At 50.5% G+C, this 19,355-nt stretch overlaps 10 protein-coding genes across 10 annotated transcripts; 6 read left to right on the plus strand and 4 right to left on the minus strand.

Annotated features, from left to right (window-relative positions):
- Positions 1-339: 339 nt before the first annotated feature.
- Positions 340-1,166, plus strand: M438DRAFT_317632 (uncharacterized protein; the record flags this gene model as incomplete). Its single annotated transcript, XM_029902751.1, has 3 exons — positions 340-430; positions 643-947; positions 1,004-1,166. Exons 1-3 carry the CDS (start codon positions 413-415, stop codon positions 1,164-1,166), a joined length of 486 nt encoding a protein of 161 aa, XP_029760970.1. The 5' UTR covers positions 340-412.
- A 318-nt stretch (positions 1,167-1,484) lies between these two features.
- Positions 1,485-2,188, minus strand: M438DRAFT_258446 (uncharacterized protein; the record flags this gene model as incomplete). Its single annotated transcript, XM_029899741.1, has 2 exons — positions 1,485-1,949; positions 2,015-2,188. Coding segments are annotated over 2 exons (639 nt in total), but the record flags the coding sequence as incomplete, so codon positions are not given.
- A 1,377-nt stretch (positions 2,189-3,565) lies between these two features.
- Positions 3,566-4,710, plus strand: M438DRAFT_201088 (uncharacterized protein). Its single transcript, XM_029899337.1, has one exon. The coding sequence runs from the start codon at positions 3,951-3,953 to the stop codon at positions 4,653-4,655; it is 705 nt and encodes a 234-aa protein (XP_029760972.1). The 5' UTR covers positions 3,566-3,950; the 3' UTR covers positions 4,656-4,710.
- An 806-nt stretch (positions 4,711-5,516) lies between these two features.
- On the plus strand, positions 5,517-6,884 carry M438DRAFT_405147 (uncharacterized protein; the record flags this gene model as incomplete). Its single annotated transcript, XM_029909768.1, has 3 exons — positions 5,517-5,719; positions 5,767-6,439; positions 6,492-6,884. The coding sequence occupies 3 exons, from the start codon at positions 5,517-5,519 to the stop codon at positions 6,621-6,623; spliced, it is 1,008 nt and encodes a 335-aa protein (XP_029760973.1). The 3' UTR covers positions 6,624-6,884.
- Positions 6,885-7,504: 620 nt separating this feature from the next.
- On the plus strand, positions 7,505-7,917 carry M438DRAFT_272888 (uncharacterized protein; the record flags this gene model as incomplete). The annotated part of the gene is made up of 2 exons (XM_029900587.1): positions 7,505-7,711; positions 7,762-7,917. 2 exons carry the CDS (start codon positions 7,505-7,507, stop codon positions 7,915-7,917), a joined length of 363 nt encoding a protein of 120 aa, XP_029760974.1.
- Positions 7,918-8,750: 833 nt separating this feature from the next.
- M438DRAFT_334642 (uncharacterized protein) lies at positions 8,751-9,321 on the plus strand (the record flags this gene model as incomplete). Its single annotated transcript, XM_029903731.1, has 3 exons — positions 8,751-8,917; positions 8,975-9,143; positions 9,202-9,321. The coding sequence occupies 3 exons, from the start codon at positions 8,751-8,753 to the stop codon at positions 9,319-9,321; spliced, it is 456 nt and encodes a 151-aa protein (XP_029760975.1).
- Positions 9,322-9,728: 407 nt separating this feature from the next.
- On the minus strand, positions 9,729-10,604 carry M438DRAFT_391870 (uncharacterized protein; the record flags this gene model as incomplete). Its single annotated transcript, XM_029909082.1, has 2 exons — positions 9,729-10,318; positions 10,372-10,604. 2 exons carry the CDS (start codon positions 10,602-10,604, stop codon positions 9,940-9,942), a joined length of 612 nt encoding a protein of 203 aa, XP_029760976.1. The 3' UTR covers positions 9,729-9,939.
- Positions 10,605-11,516: 912 nt separating this feature from the next.
- Positions 11,517-12,102, minus strand: M438DRAFT_405148 (uncharacterized protein; the record flags this gene model as incomplete). Its single annotated transcript, XM_029909769.1, has 2 exons — positions 11,896-12,102; positions 11,517-11,844 (listed from the first exon to the last, which is right to left on the minus strand). Exons 1-2 carry the CDS (start codon positions 12,039-12,041, stop codon positions 11,517-11,519), a joined length of 474 nt encoding a protein of 157 aa, XP_029760977.1. The 5' UTR covers positions 12,042-12,102.
- Positions 12,103-12,482: 380 nt separating this feature from the next.
- On the plus strand, positions 12,483-13,604 carry M438DRAFT_364804 (uncharacterized protein; the record flags this gene model as incomplete). The annotated part of the gene is made up of 3 exons (XM_029907753.1): positions 12,483-12,898; positions 12,951-13,022; positions 13,077-13,604. 3 exons carry the CDS (start codon positions 12,483-12,485, stop codon positions 13,396-13,398), a joined length of 810 nt encoding a protein of 269 aa, XP_029760978.1. The 3' UTR covers positions 13,399-13,604.
- A 2,007-nt stretch (positions 13,605-15,611) lies between these two features.
- Positions 15,612-19,146, minus strand: M438DRAFT_201356 (uncharacterized protein). Its single transcript, XM_029899340.1, has 3 exons — positions 18,716-19,146; positions 18,118-18,580; positions 15,612-18,048 (listed from the first exon to the last, which is right to left on the minus strand). Exons 1-3 carry the CDS (start codon positions 18,976-18,978, stop codon positions 15,790-15,792), a joined length of 2,985 nt encoding a protein of 994 aa, XP_029760979.1. The 5' UTR covers positions 18,979-19,146; the 3' UTR covers positions 15,612-15,789.
- Positions 19,147-19,355: the final 209 nt, after the last annotated feature.

Raw genomic sequence — 19,355 nt, forward strand, 5'->3', positions numbered from 1 at the left:
GCCGTGTCTTATGTTTCAAGACGCGTGACAGGGCAACTGCTACGAACTACACGTCCTACCACGGTTGGGGAAGGAGGCCGTAAATGTCCACTGGCCGTCCGTCTGTTGATGCTCGGTCGACGCGGCAACAAGCTCTCACAGGCCAATCAGGTCGCCTGGCCTTGGCGGCCGGAGGTCGGGCGTCGGGGCTGTTGATGGCAGCCTCCGCGTGGTCCAAACGTCTATCACACCAAACTTCGAGAAACATCCCCCCTCCCCCTGAACCTCCGATCTTCCTCTGCATATACACATAATACTGCAATCCTTCAAGACCGCTTTCTCGACCTCATACTTCACTCTCCGCTTCAGCTTTTCAGCTTCGTACACCATTCTCCACAACTCACCTTCTCAGTAATCACAACAAACATACAAGATGGATGCCATCAAGCAGGTGCGTGTCATCAACACAAGCTCCAACAACACCCTCCCTCCATGCCACATCTACATGATGAAACTCAACGATTCCCCTTAATACACCGCAAGGTGCATGATTCGAAATCGTCCAATTACAGTCTATATCTGATCACGATGCTGCTGCCCGCTTCAATTACCCCTCACCCCCACCGCTTCTTCCAGCCAAGCTGACAAGTTTCCCAACAACAGCGCATGAACGCTCTCCGCCTCGAGGCCGACGAGTCCGCAGCCAAGAACGAGGAGCTCAAGGCAAAGGTCAAGTCGCTGGAGCAGGAGAACCTCGCAAAGGAACAAGAGATTACCTCGCTCGCACACAAGAACCAGCTCCTTGAGGGCGAGCTCGAGAAGATTGAGTCTGGTCTCAAGGACGCAAAGGCCGCCGCCGACGAGAGCGCCCAGCACGGCACCCAGAACGAGAGCTTGCAGAGAAGACTGCAACTCCTCGAGGAGGAGGCCGAGGAGGCTGACAGAAACTTGAGAGAGACCAACGACAAGTACGTTTACACTCCTCCCATTCAGCTTGAACAACTTGCTGACATGCCATTCACAGGCTTCGCCAGACCGACGTCAAGGCCGGCCACTACGAGCGCAAGGTGCAAGCCCTGGAGGCCGCCCGCGATCAATGGGAGGCCAAGTACGAGGAGATGGCCGCCAAGTACAATGCCACCAAGAAGGAGCTCGACGACTTTGTCGCCGAGATTGGCAACATCTAAGCCACGTCTTCTCTTCACCACCTTTGCATCCGTTCGTCACGGCCTTTTCTCGTATCTCCCATCGTCTTCTTCATCGCCGTTTCTTCATCTTGGGTTCTCAGCATGGGCGTCATCATCGCTGCGTAGAGAATGAGAGCATTCTCCGAGCGTTTTTTCAGAACTTGTTACTCCTTTAAAGAAATCATCATCTCCCTCCCCAGAACGATACCACCGCTTCAACCGATAGAATGGAAGCTTCTTTGTCTCGTTGACATGAAAAAACAAAATGCTTATTTGGGTATCATGCGTGCTCTTGAAATGAATCGTATGCCATCCACATCACTTTTCCGTCCTGGCCTTCTTCGCAGCGGCGTTCTTTGACCTTTGCTTGTTGCGAGTCTCCTTTCTCTCACCCTTGCTCTCATATCTGAACTTCTTCTTCTTGGGCTTGTCCTTGAAATCCACCTTCTTGCCTTTTGACCACATCGTCTTCTTCTTGACCACAGCTTCATCCTTGGCATCAGCGTCCTCTTTGACCACAGCGGTCTCCGCTTCGTCGTCCGAGTCTTTTGTGAAAGCCTTTGCGTCTTCCATGGCCTCGATGGTCACGGTTGTGTATTTGTCCTCGTCAACGTACTCGTCTACACCGTCGATGGAAGGTCTAGGCGGCGAAGCAATGCCATCCCATTCCTCGTCGTCTTCTGCGGCGGAGTCTTCGTCGTCTGAATCCTTGTTCGCTTTTCTGAGCAGGTCGTTTACTTCGGCAACATGGCGTTCTAGGTCTACTTTTCGTTGATCGCGCATCTATGGATGGTATCAGTCAATCGTCCAGGAAATCGTAGGAGTGCAGAGCGGGGCTTGATATGTACCTCTTTCCTCGCCTTGACCTTCTCTTCCTTTTCAATCTTGGCCGACTGTTCTTGGGCGTGCTTGATGCGCTGTTGCTTTCTCTTGCGGAAGCCGGTGAGCCATTCATTGCGTGCCTCTGGGTCAAATTTCAACTCGTCGACTTGAGTAGTAGTCTTGCGGCGTTTTGCTGGCGGTGCTCGGGGTGCTTGACGCGGTGCCATGGTGATTTTCGTTTCGATGGAGGAAGGTTTTGTGGGCAAAATTGGGTGTGTACGGCTGGAAAGTGATATGCGATCCGATTACTCTGGGTTGAAGAACAGGAATACACTGGTGTCGAGGGGGAGTGAGTTATGGTGATGATGGTGCTGCGTAGCAGAGCAGAAAGTTACAGGGACCAAAAAAGTCGCGAACGTCCGTGCGTCAGCATGATGATGTCGGAGCCGGACTTCCCATCCTCGTCACGAGCTCTCTTTCACGCCTTGGAGCCACCTTTGACCATTGCCAAGTCCTCACAAGTTCTGACAACATGTCAACAGTTCTGTTCGATGCGAGGCGTTTCCTTGTCGAGCTACCGTATCCTTCCATTGGTCTGAGATTGTTGTCTTCCTCTCACGTCAATCCTACATGGTCAAAAGATCCCTTTATACACAGACGACAACTAGATGTATGGAACGAACGAAGAAAGATACTCAGACGGACAGATCCGGATTGGCAGATGAAATCATGTCACGAACGGGCGGGGTACTGGCGTCGTCAAGCAGCTGAGGATCCCGACTGGGTCGCAAATCAACATCGGCGGTTTCGCGAAATCCATGCTCAGAGATATGCTGAGGACCAGACTATGAGGTTGATGAAAAGATTGAGCATTTGGGTACGAAGATTTTCGTGGGTACGAGAAAATCTCCCATGGGGGTCGCACCGTCCTGTCCTACATTCAGCTCCCTTAAAGCATTGCTGCGAGTATTGTGGCCTCACAAGACCTGGAGGCATGCTTCTATACTGGCAAAACATCGCTCGACCGGCTTCTTACAGCTGCCACGCATGTTATGTGAAACGACCCGAGGGATGCATGCCCAAAGGCTATGAAAACGTCACTAGCTTCAAAGAGCTTATTGCACGGAAGAATCAGTTGGACAAGCTGGACTCTGAACACACGGCAATCGAACCCTCTGCCGGCAAGGACTAATTGTAAGCGATACGACTACCACGCCTGACATTAAACCCATCTATTCGTACCGTATTCGACCCGACCAAAACGTGCTTGGACATCATACTTTCTCCTTCAATCGCTAGGTAGGCCACAGGACAACAAGACCAACGAGAACAACATTGAGCTTGTTTCGGAACATCCGCCTCTTGGGGCTACGTCAGATGCATAAATCTTCGCCCCTTCGTGGCCGAACAGCCTGTCTGCGCTTGCATCACCTATCCTCTCTCTCCTAGGGACACCCTTCATCACGTCGCAACGCTCCATCGATCGGTATCGCTCGGTCTTCTGTGATCGTTCGGTCGGTGTCGAGGTAGGTTGTCGAGTTGTTGTTTCCGGCAGCTTGATCTGGCTTCATACGAAGGCTAATAATCTGGCACACCACGAAGAGATACAAGCTGATTGTGCCGGGCCCTGAAGGATGTCAGCAAGGAAAGCAATCGCCAGGTGCACCTACAAGACACCTGGTCTCCGTGGGTAGGACGAAGTATGGTGGGAAAGGGGAAGAGAGAAGAGCAAAGCAATGTTCAAGTTCATAGCTGCCCAGATGCGCTCATGATCACTACTCTGCTTACTCATCTGGATCATCGCTTCGCAAGGTCATGTAGCGACTGTTGAGCTCGAAAAGCTGCCGGACGTCATACAGCGCGTGGCTTTGAGGCTCTTTACATAATCCCGAAGCCTTGCTGCGTGAATCGGCCACTCCCGTCAAATCATCGACAAAGAAGAAGTTCACTGTGCAAAAGCGAATGAAGGAGAGTAAAAGACCACAGACGAACGTCGGCCAAAGTTCAAGTGTGCCATCGCAAGTTCTCAGATCCAGTCGAAGGATTCACAAAGCGCTAGCCAAGACCTTGGAAAATCTCTTGAATACCGAAGACGTAAGCCGGTCGCCAGCAGTCATGAGGTTCTTCGATATGCCTTTGGAGATACGCATTCAGGTCTACGAGGATATCGTACAAGATGAGCAACGCTTCTTCCATGGAGAGGTGCCTGCTTTCCTACGTACACGCCTCCAAATCACACAGGAGGTGTACGAGCACTGCAAAATCATCGCAACAGTCAAGTCAGAAATCGCACCTCTCTTCCTGCATGACCTCGACGATATCGAACGGCGAGTGCGCAGGTTTTATTCTGTCAAAGGCAACAAGGCTGTATTCGTACACCTTGTGGCCAGTCCTGAGCTCGGAGACTGTTATGGCAATATCATAGAGTCGGAGTTGCTATCGCACAGGATAGCGGCCGTTATCAACCCCCCAATTCCTAACTCTACCTGGGGTGTTGCTGCTGCCTGTCTTTTTCTGGAAGCAGTCCGTGACGCGCCTACAGAGCAGAGATTGGACATGTGGCAGAAGCTACTTGAGTTGTGCAGAATCACGCAGCATACCGAGTCGGAGATAGACACGATCAGAGCCGTGCTCAGCACAGCCTTCCGCTTGGAAGATGTTTCTTGAAGAGGCAAGAGACTACTAAGAAAAGAACCAGAATGTGTCATCGCATGCTTCGACAACAAAATCCAGCGGACAAACCTACAGATGGATCTCCCTGCGATTACCGTATTGTCTAGGACCTTTGATGGAAGTAGATTCTATGAGTATATTTGGTGGCGGAGCTAGGACATGTGCAGAAATCGTTGTCCAGCCTTGTTGGAATATCAGTTGGACGATATCGAGAAAATGCATCAATACCTTCAAGAGATGTTTCCAGGTTGGCATGGAAGCTCCAGAGGTGGTTCTGGCGGCAGTGGCCAAAGCTATTTGCATAGACTATTTCTGTTGCGTTGTTATGACACTGTTTTGCTTGCTTGCGTCTGTTCTTTTCCTTTGTTTCCATTTTGTCCTCGTTGTGTGGTCTGGTCTCTATGACCAAGATCTGAAGAGGACCGTCTTTATGTTTTGCGAGGCACCCAGTCAAATCCATCATTCTTGCGTCTACGTTCGGCTGTTTAGGTGCGTGTCGATCGGTTCGCTTTGGAAGATACTCCCGCTGTACTGTTGCTCGCTCTAATTCGGCTACAAGCAAGAACCATTAACACAAGCCCAACTTAAAGACTCGACAAAGCATAACCAAGTCTCCGGGTTCTGTTCTGCTGCGGTTCCTGATCGTCTCCGAACCGCCTCACCGGGACCAACACGATTGCACTTTCACACAGCACCTTCTCTACTGGACGTGAGAATTCGTGCCGGAGAACTGAGGATCATTCCATCAAGACCCGAGAGCAAACAACACGCTGCAATTTTCATCACACATCGCGGCGCGAGTATCTTTCATTCTGCACACACTTTCGACGCCTTCAATCTTCGCCCACCGCAATCATGTCCACCGAGTCTCTCAACGACACCATGAACTTGGTTAGACATCTGGCCAGCCATCTCGCAGCTGAACCAAACCTTCCGAGCGTGAGAGAGCTTACTCGTGGTGAAGTCGACGCTTGGATCAGAGCCTTGGATGTCGATATCGAGCCTAGAGCAGTCGACTTCTTGAGTGTTCCTGTCTTGGAACTCTTGCTGCACAAACAGTAGGTACCGCCCTGAAGTTTTGTAGTCCTCAACTGACGTGCCATAGAAATCTCGGCATTTGGGACAACCCTAGATGTTTGGCGCGCGCTCCTATCGCTAACTTTAACCCCGTTGCCGTAAACCCTTGGAACCCTGATGCCACTTTTTACATCGATCACGTTGTTAAGAGTGGTGGTTCCCCATTGGATGCATCTGTGGCGGCCGGTGTAGAAATCATTACCATCGAGGATGATGCTTCCGAAGATGACAGTGATGATGAGTCCATGACAGACTTCAACCCTGGAGAAACTGCCAGAACCAGTATCAGAGATGCTGCCGAGGCAGAAGTTTCAGAGCAGAACATCAATGATGATGGCAACAGCGGGCCGGAGGACACCGAGGGAGAAATCACCGTACGTGGAAGTGCTGAAAAGGCCTACCATGCACTCAAGAAACCTGAGCGCAACCGTCGCCAGACCAACTCACGCCAGGATGAAATCGATGATGACGAGGGCGATGATGAAGACCTAGATGGGGAAACCGCCATCGACGAAGCTGAAGACCCGGCCGAAATATCCATGCAGCAAGAGCCCGAACCTCAAGACCCTGAAAACGCCGACTCGTCATCCACTGCCGAGGAATCCGACGATGACTATCCCGACCGCGAGCTCTGGTGTCATTGCAACATGCCTCAAGACGAACGTTCCATGGTCGAGTGCAACAACCACAAAGATGTCGATGTGCGTAAAAGTGTCTATGTTTTCACTGATGTCGCTAACAAACCCTATACAGTGCAAGGGCAAGTGGTACCACATTTCATGTGCCGGCCTATCAAGAGTCCCTCCCGAGAAATCGGACTGGTATTGTAGAGATTGTCGCAAGAAGCGCAATCGTGGCTTGTACACCAATGGTATCGTGGGTTGAGCAGCTGGGAGGAGTGATTGCTCTGGCCTGAAAGGTCAAACACTACTTCTTGTGTATGGCAAAGAGATGGATCTATGAGTCTGGGCGGCCGTCAAGGTGGAAGAGAATGATCAGAAAGAGAATGTATGAAAGGCTCGACTGATGCATTAGACTTACCCATCTGAGTCGCCCCTTGCTATCCTAGAAGACGTCAGTTGTAGCATACTCTTTTCATCATTCTATCTGAACGCAGATAGATTGATAAGCTTTCTTTCTCCTGTCTCAACAAAGCTTACAAATGCTGTTCTTTCTTAGCATCACAGCAGTAGCAAACAGTGTAGAGACACATAAATCATGCCATCAGCCTTCTGACTTCTACAAGAATCGTGTGGTCGATCAGGCAGTATCTCGATATGTCTCGAAACACAATCTCCTCTGTCGCTGACACGATGATACTCGTCGAAAACCTAGCGATCCATCTCAACAACGAACCCCACCGTCCGCGCAACGGCGATCTCTGCTCCAGCACACTACAGCGCTGGCTCGGTGCTCTGGATACCGGCATCCCAAACAAGGAGATCAGATTCTTGGCTCCCATCGTCATGTGTCAGATGGTTACTCACACGTAAGTCGCTTTTCATTTTCTAGAGTACAATGACTGATTGAGGGTCAATAGGCCAGCTACACTTGAACAGGCCAGAGAGAATTGGAAGAAAGGTCTTTTCCGCTACGATCCGCCTGTCGTTGCAAACAAGTGGGTTCGCTACTACGATTTGCCTGGCTCCAAAGAGGACGTTGTGGAAGGCATCTCCGACGCAGAAAGAGCTACGATCAAAGATACCGAAGAGAAGGCAGATACTGAGGTTGGCGACAAGGAAGAGGATACCAAAAGTGCCGCGGAGATGGACGATGAAACCAAATCTTCAACAAAGTCTGAAGACGAGGACGAGGACGAGGACGAGGATGAAGATAGAGACGGAGACGGAGACGAAGACGAAGACGAAGACGAAGACGATCCTGCCTCCGAAGACTCAACCAATTCCGAAGGAAAAACTTACTGCGTCTGTGGCAAAGAATCATACGGCAAAATGATTGCTTGTGACAACAAAGTAAGTCCAGCTTCTCAATACTCCCAATTCCCGGAATGCACTAAACAAAGCATGTAAAGTGCGCAAAGGAATGGTTTCATCCCAAATGCGTCCGACTAACCAGAATTCCTCCACCACGCTCCAAATGGTATTGTCCAGAGTGCCGAATGAAACTTGGCAAGGGCGTCTTCTCTGATGGTGTTGTTGGTGGGAATAACATCAGGTAATACGGCTTCGCGAGAAGAGAAGGCGGTAGCATAGAAGATTTGGGGACTGAGCTTGTGGTGTTGGATGAGATTGATAACTATCGGTGTTCGCGTCCAAGACCAACATCAAGATTTTCCTAAGAAACGGTAGGCTGAAGAGAATCGAAAATCAAGTTCATGGAAAATATTGGTCAGAGTATGGTTACTCCATCCAAGTAAGGTCACTGTAAAAGCTTTCACAGTGAGATGCCATGAAATTATGCCTGGACAGAGTAGCGCATCAGTCACACAATCAGGAACAGTACATCTCGAATGTGAAAGAAAAAATGCAAAACAAAAAGAAAAAAGGGGTAAGCCGAAGGGTCGAACACACCACCTTTGGGGAGCAAAAGCAATAGACGCGTTGTCTACTACTCCCGGCGTATACAATCATCGTAAATGGCGGTAATTTACTTCCTGTACAGAGGATCGGCGGTCCCCCTCAGACCAGACTACCGTGTGGATTTAGATGAGGGGTGTACAAGGAGGTCAATTTTGTGAGACTATATAGTTTGCTTCTGCAAGGTGAAGAAGGGAGATGCCAATGAGGTGACTTCCATGATCTCACTTTTGAACCTGTCTCATCTTCCTTGTCTTTGCGGTTGTTAACAAACAGCAGGCGCTGTTCATCGCCGAGCAGGAGCGGAACCAGCAAGAGCTGTCCACCTTGCAAAAGCGCATGCCTTTCTTCGCTCTAAAGTTTTCGGCCGCACTTGGAACATTGTCTTGATCCCCCTTCGACACTGCTCCATGAAATTATCAGCTCTGTCCAAACCACCCTTCCGCCATTCACCAGATCAAACGCTCACGCCAACATGGCTGATGAAGACGAAGTCGTCTTTGGCAAGATCTTTACTGCCGACATAAAGCTCCTGGAAGAGATCGTCGGACAGGCGAAGTCTACAGTCAGCGGCGCAGTCATCCACGCCCACCAAATCGAACGAATCAAGACTATGATCAGCAACCTCAAACCTGCCACTCCGTATGTCCAGATAAATGATGGAACGTCTCGGAAATAACCTCTAATATTGAGAAGTAGCTCCCAGCCTGATCGCAACGATACTCCTATCCAAGTGACTGTCGAAGATATCATTGTCGATACAACGAAAGACCTGACTGCTCCGACCGCTGAAGATCTCGCCGCCTCTACTCTTGTTCACGAAGCTCGTACTAGAGTGACCAAATGGATTATGGAAACTGAGAATCCAGTGAGTCCGCAAAGGTCGCGGTCCCATTTGTATCCTCGTCAGCAGGGACACCTCCCAGCCACGCATCCTCGTGCGCGCCGAATATTCTGACAAGGCCCTTCTCGACCTCAACATCACCTTGAATAAGGACTTGTACTCGATCAGGAACGACAAAATGGTGCAATTGAGTTTTGCCTAGCGAGAATATATTGGAGACGTTCGTGTGTAAGTTCAAAGACAAGGAGGTGGCCAGGAAGTTTCTGGACAAGGAAGCTATTGCCAAAGCTCAGTCTTTCTGAGATATACGAGGAGGTCAATCGCCTGTCGCTCCTGTCATCCAACTCTTCAGTGGAGGGGCACGCTCGAAACATACCAGTTCTGGCACAAAACGAAAACCGCCTTGCTCCCGGTATTCATCAACAACTTTGAGATTGTGTTTATACATTTTGATCGGTCGAAGAAATCGAACAAATCACTGAGAGTATGAGAACAATTCTTGATGAGGATCGGAATAAGATGTGGAAGGCAAGATTGTGACCAGAATGTTTTAGAGGCCAATAGAGAGTCCGCTCAGCATCTCGGGATCAGAAACCATCAATGAACATTGCTTTGCTTTGTACTGATCGCTACAACATCTGCATTCTTTTGAGACAGCGAAAAAAGCTCTATGGCAGCTCCTTTTGTGCATCTGATATCCGTATTCTCCAGCCATGTGTCTTTCATTGTCTCTTACTTGCTATTCTTGTGCCACTTCTTCATGTTTGTAGGAAACGGTAGTAAGCTTCTACTTTCACCTTTCAAGCTTCAGACCGCACTCTCAGATCTGCTTGAATGTATTTGTTATCCTTTCAAGCGCATTTTCTTGCCACTTCTTGGTAAAGAACTCAATTGTAAGCTTTCGGGCATTGGCCTCGAATCTTTTGATGAATTCGGGGGTTCTCTCAGCAGCCTCCTGAATAACAACATGAAGCTCCTGCGCCATGTCATATTCTAGTTCCTCAATGCATTCCATCATGGCGGTGGCATCGGCTGATTTGAGATCCTTGAGTTCATCAATCATGTCGCCGAGAATCGCGGCCATGCCAGTTCGGATGAGAAATCCGTCTATGCCGGGCCTGACGTGCTGAGGCTCGGGCTTAGGCTCAGGATCATCCAGTTCGGTATAGTAGTCTCCAGACTCGGAAGGATCGGGTGTCCTATTCAGTGTCAATAATAGAGTCTTGCAAAACTTGGTGTCCGCCAGACTTACAGGTCCTCAGGAACTTTCTCGGCCTTTGCGAGAGTGACGTTCACAGTAGAGAGCTCATTGAGGATAGGATCAATGTGTGCGCGCCCCATCAAGATCCACAGACTTCTCATACGATCTTCCATGAGGGTGAGACTGTGCTTGAGTTTGTTCATCTCGTCGGGTGAGATTTTGTAGAAGTGAGGTTCGCTCTCGTCGAGAGAGACGACTGATGCGACTGAAGCGGTACCATCCATCTAATTCACTGGTTAAATTGACACCAACAGCGTGGGAAAGAAGACACTAATGTACCTTGTCTTGTATGTGATGAGGTTCGTCGAGAGAGCAAAATGACAGTTGTGCGAATTCGAAAGCAGGAGGCAGAAGAGCGAGAAGAGTTTCAGGAAGAATCTGATGCACGACTTTTCTTCCTGTCGAGTTCACTTCCGTCTGCGATTCACTTGTGTTGGAACGTCATACCAGAGCTGGACATCTCTACCGGCTTGGCGAAGACAAGGAGCTGCTTTTGGACCTATCGCAACCCTCTCCAGAGTGAGTCCAAGGAGTTGCAAATTCCCCCAACGAACACATTCAGTGAAGATTGTTGCTAACGTCTTGATTTTTGATAGCTCCTCCGATGTGTATGCGTGGGGCCATTTTTGTTCGGATGCAATCCCTGTCCTCTCACATACACATCACCTTTGCGTGAGATGAGCACTTGTTGCAGTGGGAGGCTTACTCTCGAAAGGGTACCGAAGATGTTTATTTGAGGAGCTGGTTCTAGCGGCCTTTGGCCTCATGTTCACTGACTCAGACATAGCCGAGCTGAGTCTGTCAAGTTTTGTGTGAAATCTCGTACAGAAGTTGACTCTTGTGACCATGTCTATGAGTACAGTCGAGCCCTCGACGATAATCTGTGACATGACTCTGATCAAGTGGTGGTTTTAGCTCAAGAATGTCCAGCTAGGCTTGGCTTCATACATCGCAATGATCACTTAAGAAGGGACAGAAGATGGCGAGGGAAACCACTGTGGCTCAACGCTTGATCTAGAAGATGTACAGCAATTCCAATCAAGCACACCTTGACTCCCTTCTATCAAGACTGCGGCCCACATACTTATTTACGCCGGATGATGAAAAAGACATGGACGAGAGTAGACTCCACATAATTAGAGCAACTCAAAGTGTGTTCTCAATTTGTAGTTCATCGACTTTTGTATCTTTTTGATCAACAGATCAAGGAAGCGCTTTCTGACAGTGACCTCGAAGTTATCCAGAAGGGATGGATCGCGAGCGATCATCTCTTTCGTGGAGATGAGGAACTGTTCGAGATAGCGACCAAAGGCTGGATCTCCGATGTGTTCGTGGACAAGCGGGGCTTCGGGTCCATCGAAGGCGATAAGTTCCTTGACCGTGTTCTGCATGACTTTATCAATACCGCTGTAGATGAGGAAGTCCATGCATGGCGGAGGGACGGCTTTGGGTTGTTCGGGAGGGCTGCAGACTGGCGTTAGCACATTGCAATACACTATAAGAGGACAGACTTACCCGCCCTGTACTTGTGACAGAAACTGCTCGATCTGGTCGAGTTTTGTCATCATGAAGTGGTGGATCTTTTCGGGATCAAGTCTTTCGACCGACTTTGGGTTGCTGAGGTGATGAATCACTGTGCGTAGATCATCGATAGAAGCCATGGTGTCTCTAAGCTCGTTCGGAAAGATCTGGTGAGAGCTGACGCCGACGGAGTTGTTTATTTCTTGCCTCTGTGAGATGTATTAGACAAGATGGCAGCCTTCAAAAAGTAGAAGATCTCACCATTTTTGAACGTGAGGAAGTCGTGTCGGCACACCAGAAATAAGTGCGCATGGCAAACTTTCTTCGCCCAACTGTACACATCGTCACTTTGACTTGAGTCACGAGGCAGGTGTTAAGCGAGTGCCTGACTTCCAAGGCGTTAAGACTTCTTCCCCTTACGGCCTGAATCACATGTCCTCAAAGCCAAGGACGCTTTCAACATGAAGTCGCACCTTCCCTATCAACCTTCAAGAACGTGAACTTCAATTGATTTGTTGACACGCCGCATCCTCTGCAAATCCATCCCACTTTCTCGCAGTTCTTACCAACTTTCGTTCAAGATGCACCTGGATCCAAACCTGGATTTGGATCTGGACCTACTTCCACCGACAATTCGTCAAGCCATGAAAGTTCCACTGATACCGACACCAGCCATGTCCACAAACTCTGCCGAGCCACCGGCAAAGCGCTTGAGGATGAGCAGCAATGAATCGACCAGTGCTACATCCGTATCGACGCTTCAAGACGTACTCCCCAGCTTTGTGGAAACAAAGCAATTCGCGTGCTATGTTTCTTCTGATGATCTCGAAAGTATGATCTTCCGCACCGAAGATTTGCAGCGAGTGACCAACACGTTCGGGTCATACCTCTTCAACAACGGTACCGAGGGTGACATGAAGAGAGTCTTCAAGTCTTGCGAGGAGACAGCCAGCAGTCTCCGCAGTACACTCGAAGACCTGGAGGCTAGAGCAACCAAGTTGGTGTTTACTGCACCGATGGAGCTGGAGCTATTGCTGATGTCCCAATAGATCCTCGACGGAGATGGATGAATATATCAGCAACGAAGCCAACATGGAGAGCTTGATCAAAAAGGCAACGAGGTAAGAGCATTGCAACATTCTTGCATCGTGTTACCATGCTGAATATGTCCAAAGATCCACAGCAACGATGGACTTCTTGATCAAGACCGCAATTGAAAGGATTGTCGATAACGAGTTGTCATGCCTCGCTAGCTTGGATGGAACATATCTCGACCTGACATACAAGAAATGGTACAGTCGACTTGATGACCCGGACAGCTTTGTGGTGCCGATCAAAAAAGCTATGGAGGAGGATCCGACGCCACTCGAGGACCTCGAAGCCAAAATCAGGCAGTACTTCAGGCGCGACATGGTTCAGAAGGCGACGAAGGACTTTGAACTTCAGTTGGAAACACAGTGGAAGGACTTGAGAGTCTGCGGCAAGACCAGTGAATGAGTGAATCAGGGACAAGCGGACGGCTCATTTGCAACGAGGATCATATTGTTTGCTGGGCTAATGTTGCTGGTGAGGCTTTTGAGCGAGGACGATGCTCGAGAACGCTGGCCTGCTATCAAATATGAGATGTCGGCATTGTCAGGAAGACATCGAGGCAAGAAGTGACAGTTATTGCTACCTCATGCAGCCATACACATGAATATGACTTAGCTTCTGCGACCATGTTTCACCCCAACATCATTTTCGTCCTTGCAACACCTCTCAAGACTTGCAACACTTGTACATCCATTTGATCTCAGCCCAAAGTGCCTGTCCCTTCGTCACTCTCGCATTCACGTCCAATCTCCGACGAACCACCCAACAAACGTGCAAGAACATCTGACAAATCGAACCCCACCAACTCTTCACCTCACTTGCTCATCTCCCCTACCGCAATGATACCCTCAAGCTCAACCATAAACACTCACTCCTACATTTCTCATGTTGACCTCGAGGTTCTGTCCAACAAAGTGAAGAAGCTCCAAAGTGACCTCGGCGGCCTCACCTCCCAGACTTGGGGCGGACCAGGCAAAGACAAGATTCTTGACTGCAAACACGATGTCGATGGGCTCACAATCTCTGAAGCAGATGGAAGCTCTGAGCACTGAGTGAGAAACACTTTCCCTCGTTCTTGTCCCCAAAACGCCGAAAGCTGAACGTGCATTTCTACAGCCACTCCAAATCTCTTAACTCTACGGTTGGAGAGACTATTGACAAGATCTTCGGCCGTCGATTTGCAGAAGAGATGCAAAAGCTCAGTATCTCAAACCAAAACCTGATCAAGGATGGCCTCAGAAAACTCGGCGGCTCCAACAGCACCAGAACTGCCATCAGGGAAAGTCTGCTCCAGGATCCGGATATGCTCCTGGGCTTCGAGAAGAAGTTCACTGAGCACTTGAGAAGAGCTCTTGCTGATGTCGCGGCAAAGAGACTTGAGACAGAAATAATGAAGGAGTTTGGAGTTTGGAGTTTGATGATGGTGGTTGAGTTGTGCTCTCCGAGGACAGAGCGAACGATGATCGCAACTGCCTGAATCAATAGCTCAGTTGCCAGAGAAGCGTCATGTCAGAGAAGGATAATTGACGAAAACCCACCAACCTACACGGCTCTTTCCACTTCGTACACCGCGTTCCTACCCTTCTTCAAGGACCAGTCTTGCCCCGCCCATCGCCTTTCTTCACNTCAGACTCAGACTCAGACTCAGACTCAGACTCAGACTCAGACTCCTCGGACTCAGACTCCTCCGAATCTGATGAAGATTGCGCACAAGATGTGATCCACAAAAGTGCAGCAGCTCTAGGTTCGATCTCCGCAAAGGTGAAGAGTCTAGATTCAGACAGTGCCAAGTAAGTCTACTCACACCTGTCCAACCTGACCATTTGAAAACATCAATACTGATACTCGCCGTCTCTTGCTATCAGGCGTTCCAAGTCCCTCGACTTCCTGACCCGCAATGGCATTGGAACAATCGTCGACACCATCCTCAAGGAAGTTCGATCGGGCTCCGACGTTGTTCTTGCAAACGCGGTTACAAATTCGAGAGATGCTATCATGACTGCTGTCAAGAGAGCCATGAATAAAGAGTCCGATGTGCTTTACAGGTTCGAGGAAAAAGTCAAGGGCCACTTCGACGAGGTGGTTGCAAACACTATTGCGGCCGAGGCAAAACAAGACGCACTCAAGCAGCTCAAGAAGGTCCGGGTTGAGCTTGACTGAACGTACGAACTGGTGGTCAGAACATGGGATCGAAGACGGGATGGCTCAAGAAAACATACCTTGCTGCACACTCCTCATCCCCTGAAGCACACAAACACAACTAGCTGGCTCTTCGTAACAACAGTCAAAATCACAAGAAGCATTAACACAAAATCATGAAATCGAAAAAAATGAGGAGCTCTCTTATTATTGTTTGTTTGTTCCACATTGACTCAATTGCACTTTCACATTCGTTCTTTCAGTGTCTTTGGCAATTCTCCTTCCAAAGAACGAATCCCTAAACACCCATACATTCATTTCCTCTTCCTTCGAACTTGCTGCTCCTTTTTGGTGGTGTGTAAATGCAAAGAACTGATTGAGACCAAAACGCCGTTGTGATGAGACAAAAGAAAATGACAAGAGTGGTGGAGAGGGTAAGAAATAGGTGGTTTCCAAGAAAGCCGTTGCGGTGAAAATTTGGAAGAATAAAAAAAGACAAGAAGTACTAGGGTGATGGAAGAGAAGAAAAATGGGGAATGGGAAGGAGAAGGGAAGTCTATAGACAAGGTTGTCGAGAAAGTGTCCTCAACGTCCGTGATAAAAATGGGGTGAAAGAGACAGAACTCGGGAATCATGCACACAGAGAGCTTCGAAATTCTAGTTGAAGCCCTGGTACAGCTCTTCCAGAGTCTGTTCTTGGGACTTGCTGCCGGTGCCGCGCTTCTTACGCTCCTCTCTCTTCTTGCGCAGTTGTGCCCAGCCTTCATCATCGTCCTCTTCGTCGGCTCTGGGTTGGGGGGATCTCGGCGAGCCCTTTGGCTTGTCAATGACTTTGATTGTAGTTCGCGGTACATTGCTGCCGTTGGTTGCGGGAATGTTGTTGGGGTTCAAGAAAGAGCCAGTCGAGGCGTTCTTCTTCGCGAAGTTCTGGACACCGGATTGCGAAGTCATGCTTGCTGTGCGGCTGGTAGAACCTTCCACGGTCACAGGACGATAGCGAGAAGGCATGCCAACATTGCTGCGCTCGCTCGGGGCGATTGATGGGGTGTAGCCACCGCGAGGCGCACTAAGACTGTAATCATACATCGATCCTGCGTAGCCTGGAGGCTTCAGGTTGGTCATTGTACTGGACCTTTGCTGATGCATACCGCCCTGAGGGCCGAGCATTCCAGGTTGTTGCTGTCCGTTAGGGCCACCCATAGACATAGGTCGCTGCATGCCGTTCGGAAGCATGTTGGGAAATCCGCCGTTTTGCATCTGCGGCGAATTCATCTGAGGCATCTGAGGCATCTGCTGCATTTGACCGCCCTGCATGGCCATCATCTGTTGCATCATTTGAGTTTGCTGGAACATCAACTGCATCATCTGCTGTGTGTTTTGCTGCTCGGCACCCATCATCTGGGGCATTTGAGGCATCTGCGGCATGAAGCCACCCATACCCATCTGCGGGCCCATCTGTGGTGGAGCCACGTTCATCATCGAATTAGATCGCGGCATCAGTTGGGGAGGCATGTTGCTATGCATATTGCCGGGCAAAGGCAATCCGTTAGCGTTGAAGGTGGCACCGCCATTATGGTTAACACGTCTGGCAGCGCGGGCACGTTCCTCGCCAGCAATGACGCCAACGAGGCCACCGCCTGCCTGGGGCATGCCGGGCATCTGCTGAGGCGGCATCATCTGGGGCATTTGAGGCAATTGGTGCATGGAAGGAGAAGCTCCGCCATACACTGAGCCGCCAGAACCGAAAGCAAGTGACTCTCGGTTGGAAGGATTGACGAGACCAGCGCCGAAGTAGGGGTCCGCAGGGAGATTGCGGGCGAAGACTGGAAGGCTGCCCCCTCCCATTCCGCCATTGACGACCGAGCCAGGAGTAGGAGGAGCACTAGCAAGACGAGTCGGGGGACGGCCCTTGCTAGGGAAGCCGTGTGCTTGGAGGATACCTAGAGGAACCTCATCATCCTCCTCCTCTTGCTCAGCACCGAGACTGACATTCGAGAAGTCTCTAGTGAGTCCAGGAGCGCTATAGGAAGCACGATCTAAGCTTGGGCGACCGTTTTGCGATGGAAGCTCCGAAGGGTTTCCTCCAGAGACCTTCTTCATCTGTTGTCTGTAGACAGAGAGATTGGCCTCTTGCTTGCGCCTTTGTCTGGCAAGCTCTGCCTGACGTTCAGCCTCGTCGTCATCATCGTAACCTTCTTCCTCGGACTCCTCGGACTCCTCACTCTCTTCGGGGCTAGCTTCTCTGCGCTGTGCTTCGAACTCCTTCCTTGTCATCCTCTTGGTAGGCGAGAACTGTTGAGACTGAGTTCTGGAGGTGACCGGAGGTGCTGCGACGTGCACAGCACGGCTGGTAGGTCCAGAAGGAGAGTGATCGAACATGCCATCGGAGGTGTTGCTCGTAGGACGCAGATTGTTGGCACGAGGGGTGGTGTGTTGAGACTCGCCTAGCGATTCAGATGAGCTAAGGTCGTCTCTGGTGACGGTAGCGATTGTGGGGTTTCTGGCAGCTGGGACGACTCTTTGCGGGGATGTGGGCGCAGTGTAAGACTCGACAAGAGGGGATCTGGCGCGCGAGATCGGGCGTGAGGCGTCTTCTTCGCTGGAATAGCTATCTGCCCTTTCGTGTTCAGGCTCGGTCTCATTAGCGGGCGAGCCATAACGGTCGGGTACTGGTTGATATCCTGGTCTGAAACGAGCAAAAGTCGAGGGAGGGTTCATAGGAGGCGAGGAGATGTCGGAACCAATGGCTGGAGACATGAGCCCATCGTTGGAGGTTCTACTGGCCCAAGAATAGCGGTTTGCGGAGGCGGCAGACAAATTTGCTGGTCTGTGACGCGTTTCGGGTTCGACAGCGGCTTCAGGCGAGGGCGTGGGATCATAGCGGTGGGCAGGAGGAGCAGGTAATGGCTGAGATGCCTGTTGGGGAGGACGTTGTTGGTAAGCGTTGTTGTAGTTGTTGAAGCCTGGTGATTGTTGTCGACGTACCGATCTACCATAGTTGTCATGAGCAGGTTGAGGGGCTGCTACGTTGTTCTTAGCTTGTCTAGGTGAGCTCAGTCCTTCGAACATGTTCATGCCAAAGTCGCTGCCAAAATCGGACATGGAGCCCAGGTTGGCGTCAAGCCGCGGTGGTACGGCTGTGCTGGCATTGCTGCTCATAGTTGTTGCGCGATCACGGATGAGGCTGTTCTCGGGCAGGTCGGGCATGTGAGCTGTTGCAGCAGTCATTGTGCCGGGACTAGCGTTCTGCTTGCTTCTTAAACCAAAGGACATAGCCCTGCCTGCGCGGGCTGAGAATGATGGAGGTTCGGGAAGCGCGTTCGATGCGGCTGATGAGCGGTTGCTGCTAAGGTTACTGCTGTTGTTGGCGCCGTTTTTGCGTGGGAAAAGGTCTTCGTTCTCTGCTTCGTGTTCTGCCTCGATTGATGAGGGAAGAGTGGACGAAGAGCTGTAGCGTGCAGAGGAAGACGAGTTGTCAAAGTAGCCCGAAGAACCCGAGAGGGCTGTTCCGCCACTGCCCCTGCCCCGATTTAGCACCCCGTAGACTGTGTGTGGCCGACTCTGGCTCTTTTGGGCGACCGACCTGTTTGCGCTTTGTACCAAGTCCTCCTGCGACTTGCCCGACTTCCTGTTCAAGAGGATGCTTGATCCTGGTCGCCCGCCGCTTGTCCGCTTCACAGGACCCCCAGGGTATCCGCCGCTGCCCGGTGTAGCTGCCTTGTCTGGTCTCTCGAGGACGCGGAAGCTGGATGAGGCGGGTGCGGGTGATGTGGATTCCGAGGGAAGGTCGAGGATGTTTCCGGAGGACTTGCGACGGGCAAAGTTCTTGAGCGGATTCTTAGGCATATAGAAGGTTGTGCTGTGTGATGTGCGTGTCGAAGCAGGTGCTGTTGTCGTCTCCGACAATGCCCGCGAGGTGGTTGGATGAACGAACGACGTCGAGTAGGTGGAGCGAGCGAATTAGAGTCTTGTTGATGGACTGTCGAGATAGCGAAAGTGCAGAACGGAACGCCTCGAAAGCCGATATGTACGAAAGTATGTAATGGGTATCAACAAAATTATCTGGCTCGAGGTTAGCAATGAGGCTGGGCTCGGCGGTTCCTGGTAGCGAAAGAGTGGTGGAAGGTGATTCGTCGAACAGAGGGAAAGAACAGGAAGGCGTTCTCCAGGGGAACGGGATCAGCAGCAGCAACAACAAGCGCCAAGTCGCTGAGACTTTCAGG

This window comes from Aureobasidium pullulans (genome assembly GCF_000721785.1).
Source record: "Aureobasidium pullulans EXF-150 unplaced genomic scaffold scaffold_8, whole genome shotgun sequence".
NCBI classification, from domain to species: domain Eukaryota; kingdom Fungi; phylum Ascomycota; class Dothideomycetes; order Dothideales; family Saccotheciaceae; genus Aureobasidium; species Aureobasidium pullulans.

Bases quoted from the DNA above. Each gene is read 5' to 3' on its own strand.
- M438DRAFT_201088 (XM_029899337.1), top strand. From the start codon at position 3,951: ATGAAGGAGAGTAAAAGACCACAGACGAACGTCGGCCAAAGTTCAAGT.
- M438DRAFT_201356 (XM_029899340.1), bottom strand. From the start codon at position 18,978: ATGCCTAAGAATCCGCTCAAGAACTTTGCCCGTCGCAAGTCCTCCGGA. The intron at 18,581-18,715 runs GTCGGTCGCCCA...TGCACGCTACAG, and splicing joins TTGGTACAAAGCGCAAACAG to CTCTTCGTCCACTCTTCCCT. The intron at 18,049-18,117 runs GTACGTCGACAA...CCTCCCCAACAG, and splicing joins ATGACAACTATGGTAGATCG to GCATCTCAGCCATTACCTGC.